This window comes from Parambassis ranga, chromosome 4, assembly GCF_900634625.1.
Source record: "Parambassis ranga chromosome 4, fParRan2.1, whole genome shotgun sequence".
NCBI classification, from domain to species: domain Eukaryota; kingdom Metazoa; phylum Chordata; class Actinopteri; family Ambassidae; genus Parambassis; species Parambassis ranga.
The window spans coordinates 10,386,712-10,409,759 of NC_041025.1; the positions used below are offsets into that span (position 1 = coordinate 10,386,712).

At 39.4% G+C, this 23,048-nt stretch overlaps 1 protein-coding gene across 1 annotated transcript in view; it reads right to left on the reverse strand.

Moving 5' to 3' along the window:
- Window positions 1-1,009: 1,009 nt before the first annotated feature.
- slc44a5b (solute carrier family 44 member 5b) overlaps window positions 1,010-23,048 on the reverse strand; it is a 29,018-nt gene continuing 6,979 nt past the window's right edge. The window contains exons 2-22 of the mRNA XM_028403459.1: window positions 16,927-16,975; window positions 12,529-12,602; window positions 11,321-11,405; window positions 10,959-11,043; window positions 10,712-10,825; window positions 9,970-10,030; window positions 9,753-9,876; window positions 8,375-8,458; window positions 8,181-8,293; window positions 7,896-8,027; window positions 7,569-7,668; window positions 7,374-7,466; window positions 6,909-6,996; window positions 6,232-6,494; window positions 5,937-6,031; window positions 5,748-5,851; window positions 5,566-5,639; window positions 5,244-5,314; window positions 4,827-4,915; window positions 4,165-4,249; window positions 1,010-2,498 (exon numbers count right to left, since the gene is read on the reverse strand). Coding sequence (XP_028259260.1) covers window positions 2,401-2,498; window positions 4,165-4,249; window positions 4,827-4,915; window positions 5,244-5,314; window positions 5,566-5,639; window positions 5,748-5,851; window positions 5,937-6,031; window positions 6,232-6,494; window positions 6,909-6,996; window positions 7,374-7,466; window positions 7,569-7,668; window positions 7,896-8,027; window positions 8,181-8,293; window positions 8,375-8,458; window positions 9,753-9,876; window positions 9,970-10,030; window positions 10,712-10,825; window positions 10,959-11,043; window positions 11,321-11,405; window positions 12,529-12,602; window positions 16,927-16,975 — 2,081 coding nt within the window. The 3' untranslated portion in view covers window positions 1,010-2,400. The remainder of the gene's footprint in view (window positions 2,499-4,164; window positions 4,250-4,826; window positions 4,916-5,243; window positions 5,315-5,565; window positions 5,640-5,747; window positions 5,852-5,936; window positions 6,032-6,231; window positions 6,495-6,908; window positions 6,997-7,373; window positions 7,467-7,568; window positions 7,669-7,895; window positions 8,028-8,180; window positions 8,294-8,374; window positions 8,459-9,752; window positions 9,877-9,969; window positions 10,031-10,711; window positions 10,826-10,958; window positions 11,044-11,320; window positions 11,406-12,528; window positions 12,603-16,926; window positions 16,976-23,048) is intronic.

Genomic DNA, 23,048 nt, shown 5'->3' on the forward strand with positions numbered 1-23,048 from the left:
AGAAAACTGACTCACATTTAACTAGGAGTGAAATTTAACTTGTGTGTACTTGTTGACTGTGGTTGACCAAAAAAATCTAATTTCCAGACATGGGAGGGAGGAGAAGGCATATAAGAACAGTTTCTTACTTTGCTTATCAGATTGTAAGTATTCAACTTTGCTGGGGAAGAAACTTAACCTGGGCTACATACACAAAAACATTAAACCTTGACTATTCAAGTTATTCAGTAAAGAAATAACAAACATGCCACACGTGTAATGTGCCCCGCTGAGAACTACATGCATCATTTCTCTACGTTCACATACCCAAACAGAGTTGTTTTGCTTTTATTGAATGGTTAGATCGTACGTGTCTCGGCGTGTTCGGCTCGGGAGCAGGAGGTGTGTAAGTCTGGCAGTGCTGTCACTCTGAGGCACCATGAGGGCTGCTTCTCAGGTCTGACAAACACAAAGACTCACAACATGAGTCACATCTTACAGATCTAAAGGGAAGCATCATTCTAATGATACGCATGTCCAATTTAGGAAAAAAAAACTGTTAAAATATATCTGTGGATGCTCTCATTCATCCAGTTCATAGTCATTTCCAAGAGTTTAAATCGAGGCAACTGGACTCAAGGATTGTTTTTTGAAGACGTTTCGCCACTCCCCCAAGTGGCTTCTTCAGTTCTGCTACTATTCTGGTTGGGAATCTGAGTTTTATGTGTTCAGGATCTCTGTGGGTGGATCTTGCAGGAACTCACATGACTATGATCCCTATAGTTAGTTAATGGTCAGTTAACGACCAGAAACTGTGTCTGGGCCATGTGCAGGACTAGTTGACGGCCCATCGTTAGAGTTTGAATGTAAGTGAAGTCTGCTAGGAAGGGACAGAGTTGTGAATAGGTGGGAGCTGATGCCTCAGCCCTCCTCCCCTGTTTAGAGAGGGTTTTTCCAATTTCACATAGATGGCTTCTTTGACTCCTCTTTCATACCATCTGTCCTCCCTGTCTAGGATTTGGACATTATTATCCTCAAAGGAATGGCCACTCTCTTTGAGGTGAAGGTGAACTGCTGAGTCTTGTCCTGAGGAGGTGGCTCTCCTCTGCTGTGCCATCCTTCTGTGTAGTAGTGTGTTTCTCCAGGTGTCTCCATTGTTGAGGGCTGCTGTTACTTTCAGTCTTAGTTGGTCTGCTTCTGTGCCAGTTAGGTTATTGTTTTTGATGGCCGACTCTGTGGCAGTGATGAGATCAACCACTGGAATTTCTTCAGGTGTTACTGCAAAATTTAGGCCTTTCGCCAGCACCTCTTTTTCTGAGTGAGTTCTTTGTTTGAAAGGTTTGTCATCCATTATGTCTTGGAAGCCAGTTTCGCAGCTGGAGTCATCCCCTTTTCTCCATGCCAAGTTAGTGGTTTCTGTATGTGAAAGCTGCTAAGACTTAAGTACTGAAATATATTCTGCTCCTTCAGTTTGTTGCCTTATGTTTAGATGTGGCATAAAATGGTCAGAAGAGAAACACTTCACACTGCTAATGAAACATTGAAAACGTTTTCAGAGGGTTTCACTTACAAACACTGTACTGGTCACATCAACTTCCTTCTTGCTACACTTTTAAAAGAGCAACAATAAATAAAACTCTCATCACATGGATGTCCACGCCAGCAGGTTAAAGAGGAACAGAAACACACACAGGTGTTTGCTGAATGGCTGCTGCCTCTCAATCCTACTCCACACCTGATGTTTGGACTCTTATCTGTTAAACATCCCTTTAGGAACTTAAACACTAACAACTGTGAACTACGTAGCTGCACTGTTCATTTAGACACTCAATGTGGCTTAAAAAAAGGCTCTCAAGAGTGTGGCACTTACTTCTGCTCTGCCATTATGTGCTTTGCAGTTAACTGTGAAAACAGTTGACACTAAGTGGCAAATATATAAAAAACACCGTGATAACACACAGATGAGCTGACGTTTGACCATGTCATGGCAAAAACTCAGCATTAATGCCTCAACAACAGCACACATACTATATGGCATACTGGTAATGACTGGCACCACCAAGTGGTAGAAATTGGCAACTACAAGAGATTAGGACAAAGGCTGAGGTCCCTACAGTCCCAATAAAGACAGAAATCACATTTCCCAATAAGAACATGAAGTTGAGGATGACTGTGGCTGTAACACATGTACAGCAGACCATATTTCAGCTGCAACAGAATATTTAAAAGTATTTACAGAAGTCTTAATTTAGATTAGAACGCCTGGGGTTAATTCCACATCCATAACACAAGTCTGTCGGTGAGTACTTTACTTATCAACAGTTTGTCCATTTTAGTGCACACTTAAATAACATGTGGCACAGTGTTTGTTGTCACATAGGATTGTACCGTGCCACTTTCTCACACCTCTCCTCTTGTCTCTTAATTGCTGCTGTTCTTCTTGTGGAGGATCTTTTGCAAGGATCTGCTCATGTAGAAGGGTCGGCGTCTGGAGCCATCGTTCACCTCCAGATCCCACACTAGGAGGCAGCAGAACCATGTTAAAATATTAAATTCTCAATATTGTGGATGATCTTGAATTTAAACCTTTTGAAAATGCACCGGACAATTACTTCAACCATTTATGTTTATTCGAAAAACAAAGATTCACATTTTTATTGGATTCATTGATAAAAAAAATTCTCCTATACAAAAAGAACACTGAATAACCTCCAGACAGATGTGTGTATTATACTTAGTATTAAAACAGCACATCTGAACCATCCAATAAAAAAATTACCAAAAATGGCTTTGACATCCTTTTAGAAACTGTATCGCAAAGGTTCCTGGTGTCAGGTCTAAAACAAGAGGAACATTTTTTTCTTTCTTTTTTTTTTGTCACAACTAGGCACATAAACTAGTGGCTGCATTCAGAAATTTCCTGAAAACTGTCAGGTTCTGTTCAGATTATAAGCAAAAATCATTAAATGTCTTTTGAAGTCTTGACCTCCTGCAAGTCTTTCTTGTTTACAGTACATCTATGAGCATTGTGAAGTTTTTGAAATGACAGATACAAGCTGCTTTGCTAAGTGCAGAATACACACACTATTTTTGGATCTGTGTGTTTGTGTTAGTATAAATATTGTGGATTAAAGGAACCTATAAAGCCAATGGTAAACATCACGATCCAGCAACATAATCATGCTACACAGAAGAAATAAATCACATGGTTTTTTTCCTGTATGTGAAAGTGCATATAAAACATGATTTTACACTAGAGGATCAAAGTGCGACAGAAGGGTGCCCCATATGTCCACCCCCCCTTTATTTTGTTAATTGTGATGCCTTATACTGTAGTCCATCAATGGCATTTGTACATTTTAAGATCCTCCTGTTTGTTTGGGTTAAAAACACTTCATCATTTATATAACAGCCTGTGCATCCGTCCTGCGAGTTGACATTTACCCTCTCAGTAAGGCAGAGGTCAGCAGAGAATACAGAGAATAAGAAAAAAACAGAAACATGAACAAAAGCGTAGCAGAAAAAAGGCAAGTATCTGAGTTGGCTCAAGAGAGGAAGTGAAAAGAAGTTTTTTTTAAGTCCCCATTGCCTTTTCTACAAGGACCTGAAAGAAGAACATGTCCTTTCATGTTCAGGTCATCCCTGACCAGGCTGGGATGCATCCAGTTTTGATGATTAGCCCTACAGTACTTGCTCTCATAAGTTGAGACCCCCCACACATACACCAGATATGAAGTAGTGAGTCAGAGAGTCAAAAGTTTAAGAAAAATGGCTGCACATCGCTCAGGAGGCAGCGCATGATTTGGCACCCTCCTCGCCTTTGCGCAGGATCTTGTGCAGGCCAGGAGAAATGTAGTAGGGCCTGGAGGAAGAACCGTCATTCCTCTCCAGGTCTTCACCTGAGACCAGGGCGTAGCACAGTAGAGGAGCAGGAAGAGCAGACAGGACATAGAGAGGCAGCCAGAAAGAGAAAGAAAAGCAAAGGCTTAGTGCAGAAAAGGGCATGCAAGATGGAGAGCTTAAAAAGCACATCAGCAAGAATCAGTTGCAGTTCATTTTTTGGAAACAGTTCTTAAAAGGGAAATAGTTACATTCAACTGCAGACATGAAGTTTGAGTGCTACAGTGCTACACATGGTCATGTGTGAAGGACTGTTTTTTGAAAAAAGAAAAAAGTCATACTTACAAAAGCACAGGAACAATGTGTCCACACACATGGCATAGACACTAAAACATCCGTGTGCAATCAGGTAGGATCCAAGTATCACCGTCTGAAAGAGTCAACATGTCACAGTCAGCCTGCTCTGTGTTGTCTGCATTTATGTTTTATTGTGCAACAATAAAAACATGCATTAAAAAAACATCAAGAAGGTTATAAACCACTAAACTAATTAGCTTGTGTCAAAACTGTCATGGAATCAATGCCACTGAAGTTAAACTGGGTTTAATATCTTTTGAGGGAAAATAAAACAGGTATTTAGCAAATGTTAGGCACAGGATAAGCTCAGGGGAAGAACTAGAATTATCACACTGTCTCTGTATACCTCCATCCAACCGAGCTGCAACTTACATGCGTGTAAGTACGGTAAATAAGTATAGTAAAAATATTTGTGCAGAAAATGATGCTGTTGACCTTTTGGATGTATAATGTGATCACTTGATCATTGCAGTATATAGTTGACATTTGAATTCTTGTCTTAAAACAAGTTCATGATGAATCTTAAATGCCAAATGCTAATCAGTTCTTAAGTTTAAAGCAAATTTGAAGACATTCTCTGGAAAACCCTGAAAGATAGACAACTTCAAAACAGCTACAGTTGTCCTCCACACAACCTGAACAAGGCTTACCACAAGGGGGACCCAGTAGTAATTTAGTGATGGCACCTTCTCTTCGATAACAGGTATCTGATGTGAAAAGGCGAAAAATGCAAGAACACCTGGAAAAAGATCCAGGACAACAAATTGAGTAACAAGCAGAGATAAATACATGAACTAGGTTATTTCAAAACCATGAATAACACTTAAAAGTAAGACAAGAACAAAACTCAAGTGGTGTAAAAAAAAACTCATTAGTTTAGTACCAACTTTCATTAGAAAACCTTCTAAAACCCTGTAAAATTCAATTGAATTGGGCTATGGTTGGGTGCATGGAAAAAACATTTTAGAGTGAAATGGATCTCACATTCAGAGTAATCTTTCATCCAGCTTCTTCCATTTTTTATCATCATTTGTCACTTCACAGACTGTGAGTGACATGAAACTCACCAACGCTTCCTGAAATAAGCAGTTTTCCCATGAACAGCAGAAAATCTGTCACCTTATCCAGGACAGCCACCCTTCAGAGGAAAAAAGGAATACGCACAGAGACGCGGTGAGCAGAGAAATGAAACAGCACTGTGACAGACTCTGGGGAGACTTAAGTGAGTTCACAACAGTTAAGTAGGTTAATTAAGAAAAATGAGCAACTGCAGCAAACACAGGTTCTCCTGTGGCTGTGCTGTGCATATCTGTATGTGTTGGCAGAAAGTTGTCTGTACTCCACTAAGGTGGTTTTAACATGTAGCAAAGACATTTAACCAGGTCTTACCGAACCACATTCCTCATCAAGAGGAAGAAAGCATCCTTGGAAGAAGTGCAGAAGTTCTTTCCATATATTGCTATCTGTTGGGGAGAACAAGGTACAACAAGGTTAAGCATTAACAAGCCCTTTACTGCTATTACATTAACAGATACCTGCCACAAAATGAATAAAGGATGGATATAACTCACCATAATGTAAGCATTCCTGTTTAGGAACTTGATGAAATGCTCCAGGCACCAAAAGCAACATTTGAGGCAGCAAAGTATGAACCGTGCACAGGCGTTTTGAGAACCTAAGAAAATATGAATCATAGACATCTCATTTGAAACATAATCATTGAATGTAATATGAGAAGGCCTTCAAGTGTTGCAGCTGACCTTTCAGTTTGTGATCCAGGTACACAAGAACGAATCGGATCATTTGGACCACAGAAAGGATTAGGGAACCAAAGGCCAGAGAACCTGTGTGATAACTGTGAAACAGGAAGAGATTGTAACACATGGACCTTTGCATCTGCAAATTAATTGAAAGGCTAAGATCAAACTTTGTGTGTCTTCTCTGAGTGAGAAATAATTAGTCCTGACTTTTTAAACACATATGAAAATGCTTTTACAATACTAGACATCCTTAACTTGAAGTGGTCTAACCATCTTTCTCCATGCAGCTACCCACCGTATGGCCCTGCTAAAGGAGGAGTACAGAGGGCAGGCAGGGATGTCGTTTGGCTTCTTCACGGCCCAGTAATAGGAGGCAAAAGCACCGGCCAAGGTGCACTGGCCCAGGGCAATAGTGAAGTTGATTAGCCAGAGGAATGCAAACAGGTTACAAAGATGGAGGACTAGGATGTAATGGTGGTACACGCTCTCCCCTCCGTAGAAGGCAAACATGCATTGTGATCCAGGGCATACTTTGGTGATATTGGTCTGACTGAAGGTCTGAAATGACAGAAAATAAAGAGTTGACCTTGATCTGTAATATTCTGTCACTACAAAGTATTCAATAAAACAAGTCTGGTGTCACTTTTTCTTTCTTGTCTTTTCTGTGTGCATCTTTGTTAAACATAAATAAACCGATACAATTGGAAAGGATAAAAAATGTTTTTTAGCAGCGTAACTGATCTGTGTATTTCACTTTTGGCAATAAAGAACCTGTTACACTCCTTTTTGATTGCTGCAGTACGATGAAAGAAACAGACCAAGAAATATTTTGCACTGCAAGAAGCAGCAAGTTTCAAAATGAATGACTCCAGTAATTCTTTTAAAAACAAACATACCAAAGTATTGACATAAGACAGACAGAAAGAGTATTTCTTCCAATTCTTCAGTAGATCAACAAAGCAAGGGGCTCACCTGTGGATTGCATGTGAGATTTGCATACATGCATTTATCATCAGCAGGTGTGACCTTGTAGACAGCATTACCGGACGATGCCAAGAAGCTGACGCAAACTAGTTAAGGGCAAGACAAAGGACATTTTCCACCACTCAAGAATGACTGACTGCAGATAAAATAGCTCATACCAGATGAAATAACTCATGACAGCTACCTCACTGTACTACTGTAAACCTTACACGTTTGTCCATATTGTTAGCATTGCTGACTTTGGTCAACTGATTGCTCACTACTTTCTTCTCAGAACTATGTTTTTCACATGTGAAACAGTGTGGATGCATAACAACAACATGAAATGTTTTATTTTTAATCACCCTGAAGGGGTTAAATAAACAAGTCCTGCTTCTATACCATTACATATGGAAGAAATCAATAATTTCACATCATCTGAAGAAGCATTTTCCTTTGCAGTTGAAAGGATACACTGCTGTGACCGCCCAATAAGCAATGCAGATAGCCAGAAGGAAAAAGGTGATGACAGGGTAGAAGAGAGTCGACTTAATGCAGCTAATGGCCCTAGAAACAATATCAAACATTGTATGTGTGAAAAAGGGTCAAACACAATATTTAATAGACGAACAAAAAAAACATAAAAAGCTTTTATCCATCCATACGTACTTGCTTCCCTCCTTCAGTAATGCAATAGCAATGCACAGCCTTGACCTCAGAAATATCAGCACAATCACAACGATGGCCTCAATCACAGCAAGTGTGATCACTACAAAACAAATGTCAGTCAGTAAGCGGTTAATGTGTTTTAACATTTTAAAAAAGTTTTTCTTATAACTGTGGTGTGAGGCAAAGGCTTAGAATTCAGCTCCAGAGATAATAATAACCACCTGAGATAATAATACATGCGCTCACAGTTGTTGCACACTAACCAGATACAATCCTCTACATGTCATAATGTGTAGCTCACGCAATAAAAAAAGAAAGCAAACATACTGAAGATAAGCCAAGTCTGGCTTTGCTGAAGGTAAATGTTGAGGTCTGTGTGGAAGCCAATTTCAGAGATGGTGATATTAGAGCCTGGCTTCCCGCTTAGAATACTGTACTCCCAGTAACAGTGCCAGATACCTGAGGGAGAGGGAGAGAATGTCAGAAAAAAGTCTGCTAGAATTTGCCATGACAACAAAACTATTTAAAGTAACACTGGTGAGAAAGTCACATGTGAAAAAATCTGGGCCACATGTGTACTAATGTAACATGGGTAAATCTCTGAATGCTCACCATAACCGACCACAGTGATGACACCAATGATGGTAAACCACAGTAGCACACCAGCAGTGTAATGCAGCAGCAGGATGAAGAGCAGACTGACCACCATAGTTATCCCTAGACCTCTGAAACAAAATGTACAATGTTAGCTTTTTAGTAGTAAGAATGGAATCATGAAAACTGCCAAAATCCACAGGGATTCTTACATGAGGATCCACATCCAGGAATTTGCATAATCCTCAAAGATCTTCATGCCAACTTCTTTGGCTTTCAGCAGACTGGCAACACCTCTGTGATGGAGTAAGCAGGTGAGGAAATGGATTTAATGACAGACAGGAAATGTGGCAGGTTTATAAGTATTACTCAAAAACATTTTGACACTTGATGCTCTCACTGTGAAACAATGATAAATACAGTCTCAAAATGTTTTTGCTACTCAGAGCCTCAAGTTTCAGTGCAATAAGCCGCAAAACAGAGTTAGTAACACTAAAAAACTATTGAGTAACAGTTCGCAGAGTTGGCCACTAAGCGGTATAGTAAGTTGTTACTGAACTGGACAAAGAGGAGCATCTAGTGGCACAGCACTGCACAATGGATGAAGCTCAAGAACCAAGTTGCCATAAGCAATCAACATAAGACTAAGTGTGCTGTACTAAATCACATCAGCCTTTGTCTTACATGACATAGCACAGTTTTTGGGTTCAGTAAAAAACTTTACTTGTAACACTGAAATAAGATGACTATGCAAGAGGCTAAATCAGCTCACTAAAGGTCACTCACTATCCATATATAAGAGTTTGGATAACATCCAGCATCTGTCTCCTCAAACCTACTGTGCACCAGGGGGCACCACATCACTCTATATTTTATTTAACACAGACTATACCTGATGACATGATGTTGCCAGGTAAATAATTTCATTAATCTCTCTTACTTTACTATTCACAGGCGAAGGAGTGTAGGGACAGCTTTTACTTGATGAACAGCACAGGTGGGAGGGTTAGACCATACAAAGCTATTAGCTGTAGCACAGGCAAAGTTAAAAATAAAATAAATAAATCATTGTTGAGACCTTTCCACTCTTTGCTGCATGACAGTAACGTGGCTACAAAAAATAAAAGAATTGAATCACACTGTATTTCAAGGCTGTTCATTGAAAACATGTGACACAGAATCATGTATGTTCATAAAATCAACTGCTTTACATGATTCTACTTATCTACTACCTGAAGCTATTGACATGCTGACAGCGTATATATATATCTACAAAGCACCCCTGAACTCATAGTTAAGCTGCATTTTCAAGCAATAAACATGCACATGACTTTGAATGTGACCGGACACATTCTTGGGCATTAGTGACCTGCCCACTTGTCCTACCCTGTAATATTTGTCCAGACCTCTCTGGGTGCAGAGTTGACATCCCTATTAACAGTATAACAGTTTTTAAACACTTTACTGATTTGATAGGCAAATGAATGTATGCCAGTTTCAATGTAAAGTATGTGACTTTATTACAAGTAGAATCTAACTAGGAGAATTATGGGGAAAAAACATTCAAGTTGCAGTGAAGTGAGGTCTTACTTGGCAGCGTCTTTGAGGTCGTTGACACTTCTCTTGTTATTGTCACCGTCTTTAAAGATGGTCTGATTGGCTACAGTTAAAATTCCATCTCTTCTAATGAAATCAGGGAAGCACCGCTGAAAAACTAACACATCATAAACAATTTCTTTTTGTTGTATTTGGTGGTTTGGAAAACAAAGCATAGGCTGTTGTGTGTGTGATACTCAGTTTTACTTACAAGGTCTGCTTGGCACAATCATAGATGGACAGTCCTCATCTCGTATGACTTCTGCTATAGACTGAAGGGTTAACAAATAAGATGGTTCAAACAACTGAAAACAATCATTTAATCAATACAGTCTATCATACAAGCAGAAAGTTAAGTATATAAAGAATATGTACTACTAGGTCACATTTCACAGGCGGTCCAGTAGGTTTAACAAAAATAAAAGTAATCTACTAATATGAAACAGATGAATTTTCTGTCATTACTGTATAGCTTTAGTTTTACTAATTCTGAACAAAAAGTGAGATGTGACAGAGTTGGCTGAATTCTGTCTGTAGTACCGTCACACTCGAGATGATGTGGGAAGGGAAAACTATGATTCAGTTCACAGTATGACTGAACTGTTAGGTGCTCCCACACAACACCTCACTTTGATTCTTACACAACATCATGCCAACGTCACTGTCACTGAACTGCTGCCAGTCGACAGAACAGGGCTGAGATGTGCAGGAGCGTCTGCTAGCTCACTTCCGCCCATCTCTTGAAGCAAATTTAAATGAGCTCTTCACTATAATGACTGTACAGATATAACTGATGAAATTGTTTTCTTGTAAAATATGAACTGATCAAAATATTTCCAAGGGTCTGCACATGGAACAGGGCCTGGTCTTAAGGCAACAGCAATTGAGTACTCAGTCCAAATGTCACCTAGTGAGCAAAAATTGAAAACAGACCATAATTGTCTGTCTCTCACCTTACTGCCCATGTCAAAGCCCGGTTTGCAGAATTGCTTGTAATATTCCCAGTTTTTGGTATTCCTGGCATCCAAGAGAGTGGCAAATCTGTCAGGGCACTTGGAGACACAGAGCTGAAACAAGCAACACATCCTCTTAATGAGAAAGCCCATCAATCTTGGATAATCATGCGTGGCGGAAAAGCTGGAGAGGAACAGAGGACATTGCACGATGAGCAGCTAGAAGGGGCTTTATTCAGCCTCTTACCTGGGTTGTAGGGCACTGGAGGTTAATTAAAACTGCAGGACTGGCACATTTCAACATGTTGAAGTAGAATAATATGGTTTTGTTTCTGAAAAGATGAAGACAAAGAGGGGAGTCAGATAAGACAGGTCCAAAAGTCCATTACTGTGCAATGTTTTATCAGCAAGAATTAAGCGTGCACATACAGCATGTACTGCATTGTAAATCTTGCCAGAACTAATCAGAAATCATTTTTGTGTGTATCTACACTGTAGTCTGAAGCTTATTGTGACTGTAAAGATTACAATGGAAAGCTGACAGATTAATTGGACAACATAATTACTTCTCTGTACAACAATTTAAGAAGCAGATATTGTTCCACTCACGCATTAGCGGTGTTCTGCTGGCCACAAAAGTGACCGTGGCTATCGGTTGGATAGACGACCTTCCTGGGGTCACCATGGACCCAGGCTGGAAACATACAGACATAACAAAGAATCAGTTACCTAAGGACAAACATTGTATTACCACGAAGCATTCATTAATGTGACCATCCCTAACAATAAAGTGTTAAGGCCTTTTACCTTGCAAGTCAATAAGGGCTGAAATAACAATAAATCACGATCTTCACATCACAAGGATAGTGCAACTGAAAAATTACAGACAAAGAACACCATGTTCTTCAGCTGACTGCAGATATGTCAGTGTCTATTTGAAGCCACATCCATTGTCATGGCTCCTGCTCTTTTTAAATTATTGGGAAACAGTAAGTCTTTGCCATGCCCAGATTGAGACGTGACTCCACTGACAACAAGCTGGCAAGAGACAGCAACTTTTGTTTTCCTGCACTATGTGATGTTTGCAGACTTTTTCACTTTGGCCTTTGGCACAGCATGAGTTGTTGACACTTTGACCTGACATTTTATTTATTTATCTTATTGTATTTTAAATTAATTTTACCATAATCTTTTATTTGTTGTTTTTATATTGTAGCACTTTCAACCAGGTTGTTTTTAGAGTGCATCAGAGTGTGAGAAACGTGCAGAAGAAGAGAAAGTCAAGAGAAGAGAAATAAGAACGTAGAGCTGATGGGGAGATTTACTGCATGGCCTTAGTTAGTTGCAGACAAAGTGGATTCTCTGTCACACTTGAGTGTACTAAAAGAAGATTTGACTGAAACCGCAACCAGAGGAAATCACTTTTCGCTATAGAAGCTACACACTAAAGTGAAAGTCCTGCCCACTATAAGAACTGCTATTCTCAGCGCAATGTTTGCATATTTTAATCAGACATTTTGAATACCCCACCACTTAATAATGAATAAGTCAAACAAATAAAACAGATTTTAAAACAAACAAATAAAACTGCTTGTTTTCTCCCTATAAGTAATCACCCGTGAAGAATATTTTATCAAATCACTGTTACATCGGACCTCTCAGGCAGAGCCTAGACCTGCCAAACATACAGCTAGAGATTCATGCAGCCTGGCAATTTACCCTTCTAGACCATAACCACAACAAAGTTATTGCAGCTGGTGCAGATGTTATTATGAAAGTTTGACAAATGTAATCTCTAGCAAACGTGTCAAACTTACCCACGGTACCCAGAGCGATGTAGCCAAGGATGACAACGACAAATATAACACAGCAAACCACATCAGTGCAGCTCCTGGAAAGAAAATAAAAACAAGAACAAATACAGATGAGTGTGACATCACAAGTGAAAATAAGTAATTAAATATAGTAATGAGTCTCTATTAGTAATTATGTATTTGCTTTACCTCAAGAATAAGGAATGTGTATTATGTTTTAGCCATTTCATTGTTGTAATGATCATGATCTGCTGTACAGAAAAGCTCAGTCTAAGCTCTATATCTAAATTCAGTAGTTGCTTGCAGGAACAACTAAAACTACCATCTGTTTACAATGTTTTCAGAGAAACTGCAGTAGTGCTCTACTGACTTCCTGATGAGACACTGAATCCTCCCCTATGGGTTAACTGTCCCAGAGGCACGGAGACAGCCATTTGAAGATTCCCTCGCCCTCTCTCTCTGCACAGTAGCCTCAGTCTGCTAGTTTAAAACAGCATCTCAGAGTCGTTCTCTCTCAGTCTTTATTCACTGCCTCAGTGTCTCCAGCATAACAAGCTTCATTCCCCTCCTTTTCACCATGAGAGAAGCTGTCCGTCCAGCCCTTTTTCAAATGATGCCAAGTTTAGTGCACTGTCCTGCAGTACCATACAAAGAACATGTGAACCTCCCTCTTACACCATATGTTAGTGAAATTGACTTGAGACCCTCATCTCCTCCAGCATTCAAAGCAAGGTCAAAGGGAGGCCCGAGCTCAGCGATGCGACAGTGTTTCCTCTGTGTAATCCTTTGAACAGTGGATTGTCCTTGTTTTGTATGCAACATTGGTTATAGGCACTAGTGCTCCTTAGCCTCAAAATGCTATTTCACAATTAATGGAATAACAAATAGACACTAATTCATTTACATTAAGATGCAAACAGGACAAATAAATGCATTTTTATTAGGAACAAATCATAACTGTTCCAACTACATACTCAGTTTAGCCTCTCAAAATTACGATTAGCTGTGTAATTTAAGCATATACTGCAAATTATTCTGGACTGTTTGCAAGTGCAGCTGCAATAAAAAGATAATCTTTAATGGCGCTGCATTAATAACCGCAGTGATGCTTTTCTCATCTATGTTAAAAGGCTACTCGGCCAGACTGGTTTGTTGATCCTAGCAATACAAAGAACTGGAAATCTTTTTTGTTCCAGCAGGGCTCATAATACTTCAGAATAAAATGGCTCTATTATCGTGTGTATTATTAATATTTACTCCTGAAAATACAGAATGTGGTCTTGACACTTATAGCCTGGGCCTCATATTTTAGAACAGTGTGCAAACATCTCAACATTAGCTAAAACCTCTACAGGATTAGTTCATTATTAGCTAATTATTAGATTAGTTAAGGATCAGCCAAATAATCACTTAGTCAAGCAACTGAAAATTTGCTGCTTCCAGCTTCTAAGGTTGAGATTTCATATTCTCTTTTTCATGAAAAACATATTTTTGGATTATGGCATGTTGATCACTAAAACCAAAGCCAGAAATTTTAATAGCTGTACTGCAGGAAAAAAAAGGATTAAAAAATTATTTGAATACCTTCTAAATTCATCTCTCACTAAAGAACTTGGGTGCCATGTGAAATATGGCTCAGATACTCGTGATACATATCAAGCTGTAAACCATTTTTCTACAAGCACAGCAATTGTTTTTTTGGAGATAACAAATAAAGAGCAAACACGGGAAGTTAAAGAGGCTACAGCTCTGGTGAAGACAACTCAGTTTTACATTGACAGTGGATATGAGATGAGACTACTGGCAAAGCGGCCAAGATGGTGCATATTATTAAGAAAGGGAGACAAGTGAGTATCATTTCATTTCATTCAGGGCTGTGTAGGTTGCTATGGTGATTGTTGCATTCCTTGTCTTTGTGGCCTTTTCCATCCTTCAGTTGGTAAATAAGTTAGCTATCACTCAGCCACACATTGTAAGTGATTAAAGGGAAGATATGAGGGCTTGAGATGAAATTGCCTCTCATCCACTTTAATACAAGTGTTGCTGTAGATCTGTTGTGCTTTTCAGCTCTCTCATCTAGACATGGTTGCATATTTTAAGACAAAGTGCAAACACAGCAACACAGTACTAAAACAAAGTCAACCTTGAAGCATGCAGAGGTCAGCAGTGAAGGGAAGCTGACAAAGAGAGGAGAGTGAAAACAATAGTGCTCTATATTCTCTTATCTCAGAAAAACACAGTTAAACAAAATCTATTCATTCCAACCTGGCCTTACTCCCAAACTTCAGATGTCTTCAGATGTCAAAGCACCAAAGCATCGCCCTGCTTGTGTACTGTGCTGGCAGACAGTGCTGCTTTGAAAAAAAAAAAAAAAAAATATCTATCTATCTATCTATCTATCTATCTATCTATCTATCTATCTATCTATCTATCTATCTATCTATATATATATATATAGCTTTGTCATTGCAATGGGTAACTTTTGTGTCAGTGTTATATTTGTCGGGCTGATATTCTATGGGAGCCAAAGTGACACAGATGGCAGAAGTGCCACATAATAGCGTGGGTTCCATTATGGCGTGAATCTGCCAGACTGTCCTTGCTTTGAACCAGACATTTACAGGAAGGAGGGCTGGATTTGCACAAAAAAGAATATTTCACATGGCTGTGAGAGCCGTGAGAGACAATTGTTCCAGTGAGCTGTCTTCCTGACAAACACAGAGCTCCGTCAAGCAAGCTGCCACACATACTGAGATGTAAGACAGCATCTATTGTTAAAGTGCACATTCATAATGAACCACACACTAACGGAACACTTTGAAAAGGAATGATTACATTGCATTAGTGTTTTGACACTGATTGCAGTGATAGCCAAGCAGAATTATCACTACACCGTGTCCACTTCACTCTGGTCTTTTGAGGACTGCTCAATAACGACGTAACTTCATTTAGTCTTTGAGCTAGAATGAAAACAAGACGACCACAGAGTTAGTTCTCTCCCAGTTCTCATTAAGTAGAGCCTCTGGGCCACAGAAATATCAAAGTATCCTTGGTGCATTCACCCAGCTGTAGCAGTGAAATGGGCTGAAGAGGCTGGCATAAAGAGACACAGGAGGACTGAAACGTGCCTTCACAGCAGCCTGCAAAACCGATGTTGTACATAACAGAGACAAGAGCGTACGTTACCTCAGAAAATGACTAAATCATCAACCAAGAAGCCTTGGTGCCACCCTCTTTGCTTTATGCCAAATTGTGATCTTCACTGTGCTAATGAAATTAGTTACATTTATAATTTATATTTATAATATATTTCAAATATCAAATGTATGAATTTTATTTATCCCTACAGTTTATGGTTCTGCATTCTTCAATGCTGAGGTTCATTCTGCAAAGCAGCCTTCATTTTATCCCATAATCTATATAAGTATTTTAATCTAGGGTTCAACTATTTGTATGTGTTTCAACTAGGGGTGGTTGATACTGTCTTAAACAACATTTCATGGCAATTTGCAGTAAAGATACATATGTTGACATAGAAATCCTTTAGCAACCATTTCATTTTTTATCTTATCTTATCTTATCTTAAACCATAGCAATAACTAAAAGATGACTATAGTGTTTTAGACCTTGTGAGGAAGAAATCAGACTGCAGCAAATCATTAAAAGTGATCCTGTGCACAAGACTTCTGACGCTCCAAAACGGCCCCAGATATGTGCTCTCTGGAGATCACATGATTCCACAATTTGCATGTCAATATCAATACACCTCCATTCATCTTAATAAAGTTGAAGTCAATCAAATAAACATAATGTTAATGTATTGTAGTCAACTGAAACTCTCTCTCTGTACAGATCCACATGTTGTTACTGTACAGTATCCGAGTATACAGCAGCATTAAACACATCTGTAATACTCTTGGTACTACAGACAAGAAAACACTGTACCTTAATGTTTTCTTACCTTGGAACTGGCTCTGTACTGAAATTGTCAGGACATCCCTAGTATGGACTACATGTGTTTTTGAATGTATCTGGCTGACGACTAATGTGTGTCATTGGGTTAATTCCAGCCACCAGCTTGACTTATGGCCATTGATCTGTGTGGTGGAGTGGAGAGTGCTGCCAGGACTGCAGCCTCAATCTTTATTAACATAGCATGACAAATAATCCATCTGTCACCATAGGGGTGTGTGCCAAAAGATTACACAATGGGTAAAATCAATTGATATACATATCAATTGATTTTTGCTCTTACAGTACATGTACTGTAAGAGCAAAAGTCAGTTCACCCAAATAATATATTTCTATGAAGAAACAGAGACTTCAATACAGGGCACATATAAATAGAGTGAGTGATAAAAAAATGTTTCTTAAATATGTATATACATGGAAATTGAGTACCTGTAGTGAACTGGACCCCTGAAGTTTGGGTCAAACTTGCGTGGTTCACCTGTAAGACAAGAACAGCATGGACCGATCAGTGAACAAGAACTGACAATGTGCACCACACTAAGCCACTAAAATAAAAGCCACAACAGTTTCATAGACATGGAAATATAACAAATCTTTTTAACAACTCATAATCCAAACAGCTTATCTGGGTCATAGCGAGGGCTTCCCGTTTGACCCAGCAGTAGTAAATACTGAACCATAGTTACAAGCACCCAAGGGGCTAACTCTGACTGTGCAACAGAGTATGCATCCCTGTGTAGTCAGTACCCCAGCTGAAACTAAGTATGACGTGTTGCTGAGGACCTATTAATCACCACACATGGAGTGTAATATCTCCAAGCAGCTGAGGCAGACTTAGGGGCAGCATGAGTGGGCCTATCTCCCATCTGCCCATTTCCCAAACTGATCCATTCGAGAGACGCACCAGCCAGTTTTACTTCCAAAAGTGTGAGAAATGAGTACACTGTGCACGCATATGCAAATATGGTGGCCTGCTCTGATGTACAAACAAATTAACTCTGAACATTCATGCAAAACCCTTTAATTTTTGTCTGAAAATCCTTTAAAATGACCAAATCAACACAGAACCCTACATGTCATTAAAAAATTAAATAGATCTTCTTCTTGTAAAATGACACAATTGCTTTTTGGATTTCAGAAGTCTTGCTTCTGACTGAGCATACTTCACTTGGTGTGATCAGTTATAGAGTTATGTGTAAACCCAAAAATAATACAGCTGGCTGTGTTCATGTTCACTAAGTATCAATACTGCAGCGTATGTCAACAATTCACTGATTAGTTATTAGCATTTGGCATGGATGAAACACTAATTTAAATGCACTTCCTCATCTTTCTTCCCCTTATATTACACACAACTGACTTTCTGTTTAGTTAGGACAAATGAGCATAATGACATTTTTCAGACCATTTTCCCTCACAGAAAATGTACTTGTCATGAAATAATCCAGTGTAAAGCATCTCGCACCTTAATCAAACAGGCCCAAATAATGTTGGCACAAGCAAATGATGCTTTGGCTGACTCATAAGCCAGAAAACTCAATTTAATGAAGAAAATGAGAAAATAAGCAGGCAGGGGCAGCTTCAGAATTGTTGGAGGAATAGATTCTGTTACAGCAGTTACGCGCATCTCAGGACACCTAGTTTTCACCTGTTTTTGTGGGAGGGGTATAATAAAAATGAGAATGTGTTCAGGAGAGCTTTGATCTTTGTCTGCTTTGTTCCTTTACATAGCCTGTGCAATGAAACACTGTGTGAAATTGTGTGGCAATTACCATGATCACACACCCTGCAAAGTCTGTCTTTATTGCAGCGTTATAGTCTAATCGCTGTGTTATTGTTAGGTCTGGGCACTCTTTGGATAGCAGTAGTAGTAGCACTTCTTATCATGTCTCTGCACAGACTGGGGAGTCCCATATGCATTTGCTGAGCCTGCAATAACTATTCACTATCTTAGTTCACTTCTTACAAAACTACTGCAACAAACAAGAGGAATCTGACCCATTTACAGTCATAGCTCAAAGTTATCAGTCTGTACCTGAATTTATTTTAATTCTTTGTGAGAGATTCAAGGCTACAAACTGCACCTGATGGATGCTGTGTTTACTTTTGTCTGACGTGCCTAACTTTAATTAGCGTAGTATATAGGACTGATTAATCATTTCTACTGCAAGACCACATACTGAGTACCTCTGCAGCATACGAATGACCCCAAAAAAACCTTTGCTCACAAGTGTATATAAATTGATGATGATACTTCTGTACAGTTTGGTCACAATTAACAATTATGTACAGCTATAGCTGATGTTCGCTGGCTGCAGTCAGAGAACATCACGAATCCTGCACTTAACAGTACATATGAGAAAATTCCTAAACAGTATCATGAGCTGTCATTGTCAGTACAGGTCAGTGAATGAGAGGGTGATATTGTAAAACCTTGGATTACAAGTAACTTGGTCTGCGAGCAAAATCTGTTAATATATTTCAACTTAAACGTGCGATTTCTTATGGGAAAATTTGCTTTGATATACGAGTGCTTTGGGTTACAAGCACATTTCCGGAACGTGGTACATCCTACCAATGTACCTCTTGCTAAATGTTTGGGCTGAAAGAACAACAATGCAATTGTTGGGACTAAACAATTTCTGCTCACCAGCAAAGTTGCACTGCCAGCAATAGAAAATGCACCAGATCATAAAGACACCTGAATTGTCACATTTATGTCCACATATTTTAGAAGGGCCAGAAAAGGTCCGATTTTTCGGTTCAACTTTAATCCACTGGCCAGTCTCATGATTACATATGGCTATGGGCCACTACTAAAACATGAGGGCTTTCTTCAGAGATGGTGTAGGTGTGATCATGATCATTTCAGACAGAGAAGCAGTATGAGCTCTCACAATTTCTCTGTTTGATATGAAAGGTTAAATGTATCTTATTCTTCTGTCCTTGGATAAAAACCTTAGTTTACAGCCATCTGTTTGGCTGCCAGGGAAAGTCACTCACTTGAGTTGTATTTTCGTTTAAGCGTGTGAAATCTTTAGTCAAGGACACAGTGACACACAGTGTCATAAGACCAGGTGCTCACTGCAGCATTGGCAGAGCAGTGAAGCTGAATGTAAGAGGATGCATCCCTGTATTTTAACTATAGTAAGCAGTTTTATGTGGACAGCAAACTGACACACACAAGCTATGTAGTATCATACACAAGGTGTAACTTAAATTTTAAGAACAGGATTGAACTGCTTTTGGACAATGAGCATGCTGTAAACTGGCCAACTACCACTACAGAAAAACCAGTTTACCAGTTTACATAGACACAGAAAATCACTCTCTACTGCTTGGACTGCAATCTAAAAGTCAGGAGCTGTGCAACACTAACAACTAAACCTCTGATAGTGAATATTCAATTGGAGCTCAGTCTGTAACAGTGGTTCAAAGTAAGAATTACTGTGATAACAACAAACTAGTCCATCGGGAGGTGAAAGCTAAACCACACTGAGGTCAAGGAAAGCTAATGGTGAGAGGACAGATTGTGGTGCAGTGAAAGTCAGAGGGGAACATTTTTCATAATTCTTTGTATGTCTTAACTATCCACTGTTGTAGAGCTGTGCAACCTGTCAATATGTTTTGTAAGACAAAGACAAAAATAGGCAAACACTGACCTTTATAAAATCCAGAATACAAAGCTGTCAATACAAAATGACACTGGGAACGTAAAAACATTAAACGTACTTCACTGAACTGCAAGCTAGGGTTGGGCGATATTGGCAAAAAAATGAATCATGATTAATTGTGGCGTTTAGCCGATAACGATTAATTTGACAATTAATTGATGACACATGCACTTACATGTTTTTGACTCTAAATCACCACATTGTTCTAAAATGATACTGACAAATCATCAGTCAAGTTAACCACTTCATTCTAACAGGTTAAGCTGGTAAGTAGTGATTAGTCACCAACCAGCCATGTTTGAAACATGGATTGATAACAGATGCACAAACTGCTTCAAAATAATAATGAAGCAAACATTTAGTAACTTGTCCTTCAAATGTTATCTTAAGGTCACAAAGCAGTGCAGCATATCAACATTAAAATTAAACAGGACAAAAAAGTTCAGAAAAGTCACATCAGTGATTATTTCAAGTTTAAAAAATGTGTCTGTGCAAATTAACCTGTGACTGGAATATGTCACACACTAGTGCATGTTTTCACTCATACTGTAGAACAGCAGCAGAAAAAACATTACAAACAAACCGGACAATTCCACATTTAAAATGTATGTGTGTGCAAATCAACCTGTTACGTCCTTCCAGCGCATAGTTTGGTCGTAAGGAGCACAATGACTAAACGTATCGCGGATTCTCGGCTGAGTGAAATTCTTTCCAATATCTGCTGGAGGAGACTTCGCTGTTGTAATGTTTTCCTATCAGGCTTTTAATGACAACAAACATCCAGTTACTATGGCAACAACCAGTTACTATGGCAACAACCAACGCATGCATGTGCACTATATACTACAGCTGTAGCCGGCGTTGTGGCCTCGTGCTTTCATTGGCTTTCTTCGTACTCCGGCTTATGGTGACAGATGTTGAACCTCTGTTAGGAACGTGTTGCTCTGGATCATTTAACTAAATACCACTGCAGGTGATGGTGAGAGTACGTCACACACAAAAATGTGCCGTCATGACGAGGCACTAATCGCCGTAATCGATAAGTGCCAAATATTAATCGGTGACAGTTTTTCTGATGATTAATTGCACATGATACGATTTTGTAAAAGCCTACTGCAAGCCATATTCTAGAGGAATCCAAACTGCATTCCAACACAGTAAAACTCAGGTGATGGAGCATGTGCCCCACCAAAGCTAAATTTAGCATTAGCTGCTGTTCTTACTCACTGCATGAGCCTGACTATTTCCACCAGGCAGTATTAAGGTCCTCTGACCCACAAAGCTAATTTCAATGAAGTGTTAAGAGAGAGTGGTGAAAATCATCAGTGATGCTGGGCCACCAGCAGATTCTGCATTAGATGACGGCTGTTTAGACTGCACTGCAGTCTGCCAGTGCACGAGATGAGGCTGGTGGACTGGATGTGTGCTGCTGGCTGTAGTCAGGCTGAATGAGGGTCTGTAGTCAAAACCATTTGGAAAAAGCCTGGCAGGCATGCTAGACTGGGACAGCAAGAGTCACTGTTAGTGCCACTAACTCTAGTTGCCTCTATTGACAGTGTTGAATAATGCCACCGTGTCCTGCTGTGACTGAAAGATTTACGCATAACACAACAGTCATGGTGGTAATCAAAACCTCTGAGGCACAGGCTTAAGAATTACATGTCAGGAACAGACAATGGTTTTGCCAGTAATCTTACTACCTCAATCACATTTGTATTTGTGGCAGGTCTGCCACAGAAACAGGATCTAGTTACAGGAGTGAGGATCTGACATTATAACCTTGTATGGTATACATGGAAATTCTTCTAAAAGCTCTCAAAGAAGACTGGGGCAGTGTGACAATGCCTCAATTTAAAGTCCATATTTCCTGTCAGACAGATTCTGAAGCATGTGCTGAGATTGCTGGAGAAAATCAACTTCAGAGTGGCTGTTCTGGAAGAGAGCCAGATGTAACAACCCGCCCTGGAGTGATAAAGCTTCAGGAGAAAGTCACAGAAGCAGTTCATTGCCTTGTATTTCACAATCTGGGAGGAGAACAAATTGAGTACTTATCTCCTGCTATTAACTTTAGTTAGTCTGTTCTTCCCAGAGAGTATGTGTAAATTAACTCACACATATAGTTTCTGAATGTATTTTAGGAGATTTCATTCTGATGCACTTTTTGATAAATTAGTGTAACTTCTCTTTACAATCGGATAGCAACCAATTAGTTTGGCAGTTTCGCATTAAAACAAAGAATATTAGTCATCTGTGGAAGCTATAAAATGCTAAAAACATCAGCCAATCCTTTGGGTGGACCCTGTGCAGAGTATTGGCTGGTTGTCACTCTCTTCCTGCTCTGCGCGCACCAGAGAGGTATGCGCATGATGGCTGAAGTCACAGATCGCAGCCCGTCTTCAGGTAATGCGCGTCCATGTGATTGGGAGGCGTGGCTTCGGGGTGAGCTCCGAGAGAAAGGGGTGTGTGTTTACTTTCGAAATCTGGCTGACTCTCACTGAGTTTTCAAAATCTCCTACCTTACCTTTAAAGAAATTTGCATACATGTACCAGTGATTGTGACATTGGTGTGCCTATTAAACAGAGTTATGAGTCGTTTTGTTTCCTTGATCAATTCCCATTCCATGTGAGAAACAGGGTTTTTAGAAAATAAGCATGGATTCCAGTGTGTTAGAGCTGTATAACTTCTACCTTTTTAAACTCACAGCCTCAGACTTAACAGCAAATGAAAGTGGATGGAATTTAGCGCTAAGATAACAAAGAGTTGCAGAAATGAAGGGACATATGCCTGAGCTGGAGCTGATAAATATTTGACCTGGGGATGAATGCTGATTGCTTGTACTTTTCCCACTGCAGACAAAAGTTAAATGTTCTTTTAGA